The sequence below is a fragment of the Lacerta agilis genome, chromosome Z (genome assembly GCF_009819535.1).
Source record: "Lacerta agilis isolate rLacAgi1 chromosome Z, rLacAgi1.pri, whole genome shotgun sequence".
Lineage (NCBI taxonomy): Eukaryota > Metazoa > Chordata > Lepidosauria > Squamata > Lacertidae > Lacerta > Lacerta agilis.
The window spans coordinates 2,025,829-2,038,640 of NC_046331.1; the positions used below are offsets into that span (position 1 = coordinate 2,025,829).

At 45.5% G+C, this 12,812-nt stretch overlaps 1 protein-coding gene across 3 annotated transcripts in view; it reads left to right on the forward strand.

Annotated features, from left to right (window-relative positions):
* The window catches only part of ABCA2 (ATP binding cassette subfamily A member 2), a 104,376-nt gene that overhangs the window by 50,625 nt on the left and 40,939 nt on the right, over positions 1–12,812 (forward strand). For all 3 annotated transcript variants that reach the window (XM_033138284.1, XM_033138283.1, XM_033138285.1), the window contains 6 exons: positions 1,268–1,396; positions 2,686–2,853; positions 4,037–4,133; positions 6,049–6,222; positions 7,285–7,387; positions 8,761–8,875. In XM_033138284.1, the coding sequence (XP_032994175.1) occupies positions 1,268–1,396; positions 2,686–2,853; positions 4,037–4,133; positions 6,049–6,222; positions 7,285–7,387; positions 8,761–8,875 (786 nt within the window). The remainder of the gene's footprint in view (positions 1–1,267; positions 1,397–2,685; positions 2,854–4,036; positions 4,134–6,048; positions 6,223–7,284; positions 7,388–8,760; positions 8,876–12,812) is intronic.

Below are 12,812 nucleotides of genomic sequence, written 5' to 3' on the forward strand. Positions count from 1 at the left end.
AAGGGGAGGTCGGTTGGAAAGAGAGCAAAGGATGTAATCGAAATAATTTTTGTCTAGGGGATGTATACAAAGGGCATTGTAACAAATAGTGTTGAATGTCCCCCGACTCAGAGTCTTTGGTACACAGGGGTGTTACTGAATCTTCCCATTAGATATGCGGAGGGCATACACTGAAGACACAAAGTTGTAGGTGCTTTTGTAAGTGGTGGCAGCGTGAGAGTAATAAAGTACTGCTCCAGCCCAAAAGATGTTTTATATATAGGATACCAAGACGAGTATACCATCTGGTAAAGCGAATGAAGGTCCCTCCATTTAGAGTCAAAATAATTTTTTCCTTTGATGAGTTGTTTGACTCTGTTAGAGGCAAGATTTAGTAGGGAGTCCACATTAATTCCACAATAATGGAGAACCTTACTGACTGAGCTTGCCCAAGAGCTTCGGGGCATAAATTGCAATTGCTCTATCTAGGAAGCATTTTTTAGGGAGCCTAGTATTACTCATGCTACCCAACTTCAGCCAGTATAGGGCTAGCACTACATGCACACTGGTTTGGAAGGAGATTAGCCCTGTTTCAGCTCTTAAAAAGGGGGCGGGTATACCTTTAGGGACTATCAACAGTGATTTCAGGAAAGAATTGTGCACCACTTCTAACAGGAGGACATTACTATATCCCCAAAACTCTGCACCATACAATAATTGTACTTTGAAGGCCTGTAAGGTATGTATGTTCAAATATTTCTCACTGTCCAATTTCTGTGACCATTCACCGAACTTTCCGGTCACACCTTACATACAGGTGAAACTCAAAAATTAGAATATCGTGGAAAAGTTTGTTTATGCAAGCAATTGTTTTCATTAGCTACTGGAGTTTAATATGAGATAGACTCATGACATGCAAAGCGAGATATGTCAAGCCTTTATTTGTTATAATTGTGATGATTTTGGTGTTCAGCTGATGAAAAGCCCAAAGTTGAGATTCTTAATTTGGGGTTTTCATCAGCTGTACACCGTAATCATCACAATTATAACAAATAAAGGCTTGACATATCTTGATTTGCATGTCATGACTCGATCTCATATATTAGTTTCACCTTTTAAGTTGAATTACTGAAAGAAATGAACCTTTCCACAAATTCTAATTTTTCAAGTTTCACCTGTTTATCCCAGTGGCAAAATTATTGGGGGGGGGGTGTTGTCTTTAAACACCTGGCTGTGGTGCACCTCCTTTTCCTTTGTTTACTCTTTGCTTACTCTGGTTGTGCTGCAGGCCAACGAGACCTTTGCCTTCGTCGGGAACGTGACTCACTATGCCCAAGTATGGATGAACATGTCAGCGGAGATCCGCAGTTTCCTGGAAGAGGGCAGGCTGCAGCAACGGATTAGCAGGCTGCAGCAGGTACGCTGTTAGAGGGTTAGGGGTGGGACAGTGTAACAGGCGTACCCATTCCACAGCTGGAGCAACAAGGTTTAAAAAAGGGCTAAACCCAGATGAGAGGACAGAGCAGCTCAGGGGGAACAGTGGTGCAAGCTCTGCTGCGGTCCCAGGATTCTGGTGCAGCTTGTAGAAAAAGGTGCTTCCTGCAGGGTCTGTATAGGTTTTATCACTGCAGCCACAGGCAGGTCTGTGATGGGGCTGGTTTGTCCTCCCTGCTGTGTGTGTGTGTGTGTGTGTGTGTGTGTGTTTGTTCAGCCTGCTCCCACTTTCTGTATCCAGTCCTGGGATGTCTAGGACAGTGTTTTTCAACCTTTTTTGGGCAAAGGCACACTTGTTTCATGAAAAAAAATCACGAGGCACACCACCATTAGAAAATGTTAAAAAATTTAACTCTATGCCTATATTGACTATATATAAAGTAATTCTCTTGAATTTTTCAATTTTTCCCACGGCACACCAGGCAACATCTCGCGGCACACTAGTGTGCCGCGGAATAGTGGTTGAAAAACACTGGTCTAGGAAACCTTCTGGCACTCAGTTGTACTTAAGACAGTTAAAAGGAAAAGTTGTCACCAACCAAGTTCCAATCAGAGTAGACCCATTGAAATAAATGGATCTTAATTATACACGTAAAACTCAATGGGTGGAACTAATGTTGGAATGTACCCTGCAGATTCCAAGCTCCTCTATGTTGCCATGAGCATTGGAAGCTGCTTTAAACCAGGGCAAACTATTTGCTCTTTTAGCCCTGTTTTAACACTTGTCTGGCGGTGGCTCTCCAGGGTCTCGGGAAACGAAAGACCTTTGTCACCAACTTGCTGCTCAGTCCTTGTCACTGGAGAAGCCAGGAATTGCCAAGCATCTGCTCTGCTCTGTTGAGCTACAGTCCTTCTCCAATAGAATCTCTTCTGAGACACCAGATGATGGACTCCAAGTACCCGCAGGGAGTCTCTCCCCAAAGGATGCTACTGTTGGAGCCTCTACAGGGACTGGGCTTCATGCTGTGCTTCTGAGTGTAGCATGGGTGAATGGGAGCAGGGCTTCTTCTGCAGTGGCACCAAGACCAAAGGATCAATTGTCATCATACTTGTCCAGATATTCTTGGACAACAATTCCCACCACCCCATTGGCAGTGCTGGCTTGGGGCTGGTGGGAACTGTAGTCCAACAGGACCAGAATGGCAAAGGCTGGCCTAGAGGTGAAAGCTCCTCATCGCCCCTCTCCTTCCCATGTTTGTTTGTTACCTGCAGATCGCTGCAGATCTTCGCAAGCACCCCGAAATCCTGAACGTGTCAGATGGTGACCTGCTTCACAACTTCTTGGACAGTAACTTCTCTTTGCCCAACGCCAGTGTGCTCCTGCAGCAGCTGGACACCATTGACAATGCAGCCTGTGGCTGGATTCAGTTCATGTCCAAGGTGAGTGTCCCTGCTGCCCTCTTGGGAGGAGAGAGAAACGGCAGGAACTCAGAGTGCTCATGGAACCCACTTTTTCCAGATTCCGCTCTGGACCTTGAAGTTCTGCCTTACCAAAGCAGAACCTAAGTGTTAGAACCCAGGGGCTTTCAAGAGATAAATAAATTTTAGGAATAAAATCTCCCTTGCTATTCATTTTTCATTCAACAGACTTACTTCTCAAAAATCACACAATTTAAAAAAAGAAAGAAAGAACCTGGCGGCTGTTTATCCAGTACACAAAGAGTCTACAAGACAGGCAAAGACTGCCACATTCCACAATAGATTATTGTGTTAACATCTTCACATCAGCAAATTCCAGACTCTCTCCACCTCAGCACTCATACAAAATGCACTGTCGTTATTTAGAATTGTAATATGCCTTCAGATTGGGCAAAAGGGTTGGCGGGTGAAACATTTGTCATTTTTCTCTTTTCAACATGTAACTCAAAAGTACTTTTTTCTTTTTTTGCAACTGTAAAACTCGGCAGATATATTTCTTAAATTATTTTTTTAATACTATTAAATACCAGAATTAGAGCATTTATTTCTCCATTTTAAAAAAAGAAGAGTGTTTCCCCACCCCCCTTCCTCAAATTATCAAAGTGAGGGAGCAAGCATACCATTCCTTACCAACATTGCAAAATCCACTGTTCCTGCCAGCGTTCAAACAGGGTGGAACTGAAGAGATACTGGAAAGTTAGTTGTAAGAGCAGCACAGTGGGACTGAGGGAGTCAACCATAGAAATGTAGAATCAGAAGGTACCACAAGGGTCATCTAGTCCAACCCCCCTGCAATGCAGGAATCTTTCGCTCAACAGGATCAAACCCACAGCTCTGAGATTCTTGCTGTACCAACTGAGCTATCCCACGTACCTCAAGCTGGATCCATGTAGCCTGGTCCCCAGTTTCTCTTGTGCTAGCTACTCTCCAAGGCAGCCTCGTACCTGGGATTGTCACTTCTTAGGAAAACGCAGGTTCTACATTATAGAAGTCATATATGCTTTATATATGCTTTATATATTGTTTATAAATGCCTTAAAATAAATAAACCCATGACAGGAACAGGGCTTCAGATGAGAAGATGCCTGCAGCTCTGAGCTGCTTTCCCTGATGAAATCTCACTCTCTCTTTTTTCCACCACTAGGTCAGCGTGGACATCTTTAAGGGCTTTCCGGATGAGGAGAGCATTGTCAACTACACTCTCAATCAAGCCTACCAAGACAATGTCACTGTTTTTGCCAGTAAGCGTCCTTTAAAAAAAAAAAGATTCCAAAAATAACAAAAACAAAAAAGAAATTTTGAACCATAATTTTTCTGGTTGACTTCCCTCCACTCCCCCTCTTGGTTCCATTATTTAATCCTTGTTCATGCACGTCCATAAAACTTTATATTCTTAACAATCCAATTTTTAAACCTTACTCGTCTTTTTACAAATGAGTTTTAAAAGTTACACTAATGTAGAAGTCTATACACAAAGCTTGAAGAATATGCAGTGACCTTTACCCCTTCTCCTTGGGTTTCAAATTAGCTAATTTGTCCTGCATATCAATAATTTATTTTGCCAATCTTCTTCTTCTCTGGCGGAGGTTTCTTCCCTCTGTAGGAGCTAGCTGGTCTTGGCCTGGGCCAGTAAGCTTCCAGCCCCTCTACATCTGTTCTGACAGGGCCCAGACTGGTGCTCAGACCACTACTGCTTTCCTGCCTGAACTGCTACTCTGGAGGCAGCTCCCAGAACTGTATGGGTATACTCTTGCACACGTTACTCTTATTTTGTATAGTTGTGCAAAAAAAGAAAAGTTTTTTTTATTGGACTTTGCATATTCTATACCTTCTTCACTATCCTGAGTGAAACATGGATGACTGCCCCACCCCCAAAACTACTGCAAATATTTTTCACCTGCCCCAGCAAGCATTCGTTGCCTGCACACTCTCCATCTTATCATTGGGACTAAAAATTAAGGGGTTAAGGGCTAGAATCTTGATTTTTCTTGCAAAAACAGTAAGTTCTGTGTCCAACACCATATTCTGTGTTTTTCCTTGGCTCCTGCAGAGATCACAAGCCCTTGTTATGAAGCAGCATTCACACAGAATTTCAAGCCATTAGGACTAGAAACCTGACATTCTAAGCAATTTGCACCCTGGCCCAGTTGCTGGGAAACCACAGTGGGGGAGAGGGCTGTTGCACTCATGCCCTGCTGGGATCTGGCTGGCCACTGTGAGATACAGGTTGTTGGCTGAGATGGGCCTTTGGTCTGATGCAGCAGCCGGGCCCCTCTGATGTACCATGGCATAGTCTGGTCAGATGTATCACTGCTTGCAACTTGTGGTTTTTGTGGCAATAACAACAACAACAACAACAACAACAACAACAACAACAACAACAATAATAATAATAATAATAATAATAATAATTTATTTGCACCCCGCCCATCTGACTGGGTCTCCCCAGCCACTCTGGGCGGCTTCCACCAAACATTAAAATACATTTAAAATATCACAGTTTAAAAACTTCCCTAAACAGGGCTGCCTTCAGGTGTTTTCTGAATGTCAGGTAGTTGTTTATTCCCTTGACTTCTGATGGGAGGGCGTTCCACAGGGCGGGCCCTCTGCCTGGTTCCCTGTAGTTTTGCTTCTCGCAGTGAGGGAACCGACAGAAGGCCCTCGGCGCTGGATCTCAGTGTCCGGGCTGATTGATGGGGGTGGAGACACTCCTTCAGGTATACAGGACCGAGGCCGTTTAGGGCTTTAAAGGTCAGCACCAACACTTTGAATTGTGCTCGGAAGCGTACTGGGAGCCAATGTAGATCTCTCAGGACCGGTGTTATGTGGTCCCAGCGGCCACTCCCAGTCACCAGTCTAGCTGCCGCATTCTGGATTAATTGCAGTTTCCGGGTCACCTTCAAAGGTAGCCCCACGTAGAGTGCATTGCAGTAGTCCAAGCGGGAGATAACCAGAGCATGTACCACTCTGGCGAGACAGTCTGCGGGCAGGTAGGGTCTCAGCCTGCGTACCAGATGGAGCTGGTAGACTGCTGCCCTGGATACAGAATTGACCTGTGCCTCCATGGACAACTGTGAGTCCAGAATGACTCCCAGGCTGCGCACCTTATGCATTCTTTCTTTTCTGTCCTGTCTTGTCTCCCCCCGCCCCATAAAGGTGTGATCTTCCAAACAAACAAGGACGGCACCCTCCCTCCTCATGTCATGTACAAGATCCGGCAAAATTCCAGCTTCACAGAAAAGACCAATGAGATCCGTCGTGCGTATTGGCGGCCTGGCCCAAACACCGGGGGCCGTTTCTACTTCCTTTACGGCTTTGTCTGGATCCAGGGTGAGCACATTCCCAGCCTCCCTATTTCCCGTTCCCATCCATCCTTGGGCCACAGATATGCCCTGTTCTCTCCTATGTCCTCAAGCAAGGCAGCATCTCGTTAGATCATATGCCCTGTGCATGCGGCTGCAAGGTGATTATGATGATTTAATTTATATCTCGCCCTTCCTCCCAAAGGGGGTCTCAGGGCAGCAAACCCATCACTAATAAAGTACAGCTTAAGAACTTCTTTATTTATTATTGCATTTATAGCCCACAATTTTCTCGTAGGGAGTTCAAGATGACGTACATACTGTAGTTATTCTTCCCCTCCTCACAGCTAATAATTCCAGGGTTGCCAGGAGCAAACCTTTTGGACATCAAATGCCCGACTCAACACATTTTTTTTTAAAGGTTTTTCCTAAATAATGAGGGTGACAGACACACCTCACTTAGGAGAGCATTTCAGAAACAGGAAGCCGCCACCAACAAGGCCCTGTCATGAATCATTGGCAACCTGAAAACAACCAGTGGCAGGACCACCAACAGGACCTCCCCTGCTGACTATAAATCAACAGGAGGGAATTGCTCATTGCTTTGTACTCTGCACCTTGAAGAGGTAGTCCACTTCTCTGGGCCAGCTGCAATGCAGACTGCCTTTGTCAGCAGCAGAAGTAACCACGGTGGAAATGGCAAAACAGAAAACACAATTATTATTTTTTTATGTGGTCAAGTTTATGTGATGGTTGGACCACAGCCCCAAGAGGCAAATGCAGAGGGTCAGGTGAAGCTGCATTGGCCCCTTGACACCACCTGATCCCAACTGAGCCCCTCCTTGCAATATTGCCCACTAGCCATCTGCAGTGGTGTGGCTGAAGAGCCAGCAGATCAGCAGCTCCTGCTCCCTGGCCAAGTGGCCACAATGGTGGTCAAGAGCAGAGCAGAGCTCTCTGGTCTCCCTGCCTGAATCCCCCGGGTGCCAGGACCTCTTCCATGTCTTAAGCATGGCTGGTCTGAGGTGACAGCTGAGAGATGCCATGAGTAAAGTGGGTGACAGAGGGGTCTTTCTCTCTCCCTTGCTAGATATGATGGAGCGAGCCATCATCAACACCTTCGTAGGCCACGATGTGGTTGAACCTGGAAACTACGTGCAGATGTTTCCATACCCGTGCTACACCCGCGATGAGTGAGTCCTTAGAAGTGTGTTTGTGTTTGAGCAAAAGAGACAGAGAAGTCCTTTTTGTTTTGTTTTGTTTTGTTTTGTTTTGTAATGAAATGGCATTGATTGCATGCATGCAGCAGTCACATATAAGAAGGAAGATTGAGCAGGGACACTATCAAACAAGTGAATCATTGAATGCATCGCCAAGGCTTCAGCTATCTGTGATGCAGCCTCTCCATATGTGTGTGGCTGGAGGCCCAACATTAGCATCACTTCTGTTTACATAAGCAGGTATTAGGGAAACTATAACTTGTCAAAATGATTGTGTTTAGTCTGGCCTCTTAACAATTCTGCTGTGTTGTGATAGGTGCTCAGAAAGAGCCAAATCTCAAACTTTCACCTTGCCATCCCATCAGAGATGGCCTTTTGGGGTCTTTCCAGGGCAGGGTGTGTCAGTGTGTGATCTCTGGATACATGTAATTGGTTCTGTATGTACAAGGGGAATGGTTCTGTATGTACAAGTGCCAGAAGGGCCAAAACAAAGTTTGGGTCCAGTGGTTGACCAATAATGTTGGAAACAATGTCATCAATGTCTCTTACTCTCTCTGTCAAGGTATGAGGGTCACTCTCTTCTTACAGCACTGGGATGAAGTTGCAAGGGCGATGCTAGAGGTCCTCTTATCCCAAGGTCAAGCTGCAGCCTGACTTTCTTCCTAACTTTGGCAAAAAACTTTGAGTAGAGTCAGGAGGCTGTGTTGCCCTGAGGACAGAGTCATAAGCTTCTGCTGCTGGCTTGACTATAGCTTTCCTGCTACCATTGTTGTGGTGGTGGTGGTGGTGGTTGCTGCTGCTGCTATTATTAAACTGCCCTTTACCTTAAGGTCCCAGGGTGGGTTATAACACTAAAACACAATATTAGAAACAGTTTAAAACAGCTCACAATCACCAAAATAACGTAGGTTCTAAAAAAATATTCACCCTTCAAATATCAAAGGCCAAGGTAAAGAGGTGCATCTTTAGCATTCTCCAGAAGCTGTGCAATGAAGGTTCCAGATGCACCTCCATGGAGAGAGAGTTCTACAGCTTAGGGACCACTACAGAGAAGACCCTCTCCTGACCTACCACTACCCTCAAAGTTCAGAGGGGAGTGCAAAAACCAAGAGGGCCCTTACTGCCAATCTTAGCACCTGAGAGGTCTGTAGGGAAGGAGGCAAAATTTCCTTGACCAACAGGATACCTTGAGGACCCTTTTCCTGCTTTTATGTGTCAGGCTTTACCAGCCTGGTGCCCTCCAAATGTTCTGGACAGCAACTCCCAGTAGCCCCAGGGAAGCTGGGAGGCACCCAGTTGGTGAAACCTGTGGTAGGTTACTTTCCCCTTCCTCTTCCTCCCTGCAGCTTTCTGTTCGTTATTGAGCACATGATGCCCCTCTGCATGGTCATCTCCTGGGTTTACTCAGTAGCAATGATGATTCAGCATATTGTAGCAGAGAAGGAGCACCGCTTGAAGGAGGTAAGCCCACGGGGTTTGTTTCTCTGGCGGTTGGTGGGGGGGGTTGGTGGGCTGTGCTTTTTGCCAGGGCCTGGCCCCAGTGGTAGCCATAGCGGCTAATATTGAGCTTACATGTTCAGAAGCAGTGTACGTTTGGCCACCAGATGCTGCGGGCAGTTGCCTTCACCCCCTGCTTGTGGGCTTCCAGGTGGCATCTGGCTGGCCAGTGTGGAAACTACATGCTAGGCTCAGTGAGTGTTTTCCGCCATGTGCGAATGTGATAAGGAGACACTGGAGTCTCTCCAGCACATTATGTTCGCTTGCCCCTTGTTCAACGTGCCACGGGCAAATTTGCTGGGATCAATCATACAGAAACTAGAGGGCACCCCACCAGAATTCCACCTTGCCCAAATCTTGCAGGATAAGGACGCTCATACGACCCTGAAAGTGGCAAGGTTCCTGGTCGCTGTCCTTACCCAAAAGCGACGCCAAGGAGCACTACAAGCTAGCTAAGGCTTAGTTTGCCATTCTATTTTATTGTATTTTATTGTTACTGTGGGGTTTTAGCAGCTGTTGTTCCCACTTGCACAAACTGTTTTCTATGTGTTTTTTTATTTGTATGGGCCTATGGCCGTAAATAAAATTCTATTCTATTCTATTCTAGTGAGTGTTTTGGTCTGATCCTGCTCAGCTGTTATATTATTTCCTATCTGCACCAAAAAACATATATAACATCCCCTTCCACAGGTATCATATAGATTATTGTTATCAGTCCACATGTCCAGCATATAAAGTCCTAGGACCAGCACAAAGGCTTTTCCTTATCAATCACAGATAGTTGTTCCGAGAGAAGAATATAATTCAAGACATACTCTTCAGCATAGCGTTTTCTGCAAAGAATTATTTTCTCATCAATAGCTAATCTTATTTAGGCATTCAATAAACACATCGGGAGCTGAGAAATCCACAGAACACGAAATTACTTTGGATGCCTCTGAGGAAACCAGTCCCCAAAATGCTTGTTTTCATGTGGACAGGGGTTAAACTGCATCAGATCCCCCACAGTTGGCTTTAGCCAAAGTGGACTTGCTTCCTATTGGCTTCCATCAGGGATGCAGAAGAATAGATAACATCTCCCAATTTAGCCAGTACCAGCCTTGGCTGGCTGAGCAAATGGAATCCCCTGCTCTCCCTCCTGCTGCCCCAACTGAGTTTCCAGGCCTGGTTCCTGGCACTAAAATCATTCTGAGCATCTCTGTCTGTCTCTCTGAGTTCTGAGCTATTCTTCAGCACCTTGCCCACCTCTCTCCCGGGACCCTTGCCTGCAAGAACGTCGCAGCCTGTGCCAAAATCCACCCCGCAAGCAGCTCCTCCGTTCTTTATCCTGGTTGTGAGCAATACCACTCTCTTTTGCAGTTGCTTTATCCTGCAGGCTGCAGTTAAGATCTGAAAGAACCCCCAATCCTGTTAGATAACACCTACAGTAAGTTTTAAAGATTGCAAGAAAGAGGAGGAGAGGGCATAATTTTTTAGGCCGATTCCTTAATAAAGGAGGATCTGTTGTTAAGTACTTTTAAATGCAATGGAAGTGGATTGCCCCTGGCACAGCAAACTATGTTTGTAAACCATGTTTGCAAATTCCAGCAGTTGTTGGGGTGGTTCGGGTGAAGTGCCATGCAGTGGCTTAAAGCTCCGTAATTGGAGAGAGTTTCCTATGAGGAAGGGTTGCAGCATTTGGGGCTTTTTAGCCTAAGGGAAAAGGGTGTAAGAAGTGACATGGTAGAAGTTTATAAAATTATGCATGGCATGGAGAAAGTGGGCAGAGAAAAGTGTTTCTTCTTCTCTCACTAGAACTTGTGGACATCCAGTGAAGCTGAAAGTTGGATGATTCAGGACAGGTAAAAGAAAGTTGTTCACCCAGTGCAGAGTTAAACTGTGGAACTCATTCCCACAGGAGACAGGGATGGCCACCAACTTGGATGGCTTTAAAAGAAGATTAGACAGATTAGTAGAGAATAAGGCTATCAATGGCTACGCTCTGCCTTCTGTCAAAAGGCAGCAATGCTTCTGAAGGCCAGTTGCTGGAAGCTAGGGGGGTGGAAAGAGTGCTCTTGTGCTTGGGTCTTAATTGCAGCTTTCCCACAGGCATCTGGCTGACTACTGTGAGAACAGGATGCTGGACTTGTAAATGCAGTGGAACTGAATTGTCATTGGTACAGCAAACTGCTTTTGTAAACCGTGTTTCCAAATTCCAGGAAATATTGGGGTGATTCAGATGAAAATATGTGAGATGGCTTGAAAATGGCCGCTTCCTCTTCCATTCACACAATGTGATTCCCTTCCCAGCAGTTAACTGTGTTAACATGAAAGTGGTTTTCTCATAAGGATGTGTTTTTTAAAAGAAAGGAAAAAAGAAATCCTGCAACTTAAGACAGCAGAATAAATGGCACCATCTAAACAGACCTGTGAAACTGTGGAAGCCTTAGGCTACAGAGAGACAGTAGTAGGTTGTTGCTTCTCCAAGGGGCAGTTTGAAAGGATTGCTCTTTGCAGTGTGGGCCCTCCTCCCACTCTTGTCTCTGGCAAAGCATGTGTAGCAGGACTCTCATGTTGTTCTGAACCTCATCCCTGACCATTGCCCATGCATGGTGGGGTTGGGAGCCCAACAGCAGCTGAAGGGCCACAGAAATCCCCCACCCCTGTTTTCAAGCCGCTGTCAGTGCCCCCAAATAACTCTCAGACCTGAAAGTTCAAGCAGCTTCTCTGTGGCTGGCAGTGAAAACATCCATCGAGGCTGGTTTGTTTTTGCAGTATATATGTCCTATTTTTATGGCAAATGCCAACTCAGCAGTGCTCCAGCAGAACATCCCGTCTCCTGCTAACTAACTGCTGAGCTCAGCCACTGGAAGAGAAATTGGGTGAGATCAAGGAGGGGGAGGTGGCAGACATGGACGCAGGTGGTCAATATAACAAATTGTAGATTAATGGCCTAGATTAGGATTTTTAGACAGCATTTCCCTTGGGATGGCAGAGCATGGCTGAGCTGTGAATGCAATGCTGTGGCTTCCCCCTGGCTGAGAAAGTCAGGGGTGCCTCGCTGGATAGCAGCTCTCAGCGCTTGCTTCACAGATGTTAGATGCCTGTTCCTGCAGCCGCCCAGGTCAGTATTACTATTCCCATATTACCTATCTGGGGGACTGAGGTTGAAAGACAGGTGCTGGCCTAAGTGTGTCCTCTGTGTGGCTCTTCCTCCTGTTGTGAGGCATGTGGTGACCCAGGAGAGAGTCTTCCTGCTTCAAATGCTCTCCCGTGGCACCTACTCTAATCTCATTTTGGCATCCAGCAAAAACCTTCTTATTCTCCTAGGATGTAAAACAACCAAGCAAACAAAACTACTTAAAGCCACCGTGCATGTTGTGCTGTTATTTACCATCTTTTTCTTGCTGTTTTTCTGTTTCTTAAGTCTCTTTCTTTATTACATATAACTGTAATAAATGAATAGTTGTTATATGATATCTCTCAACTCTCCTCCGAGGAGTTCAAGGTGGTATACAAGGTTCTGTCCCCATATTATCTTCACAGCAACTCTTTGATGTAGATTAGGCTGATGAGAGAGAGTGACTGGCTCAAGGTCACCCAGCGAACTTCAAGATTAATCAGGGATTTGAATCCTGGTCTGCCAGGTCCTAGTCCCAACCCTCTTAACCACTCACACCATGCAGGCAGATTTGAATTCAGCGCTCTCTGGTGGTGAATATACATGCCTGCTGCCACATAACTGGAAGGTGCAGAAAGTGGTATGCAAGAATTAGAATGCCTAAGCAGAATAATAAAGTAAAAATCCAAACTATAATAAATTCAGTTACAGGTAGGTAGCCGTGTTGGTCTGCCATAGTTGAAACAAAATAAAAAAAATCCTTCAAGTAGCACCGTAGAGACCAACTAAGTTTGTTCTTGG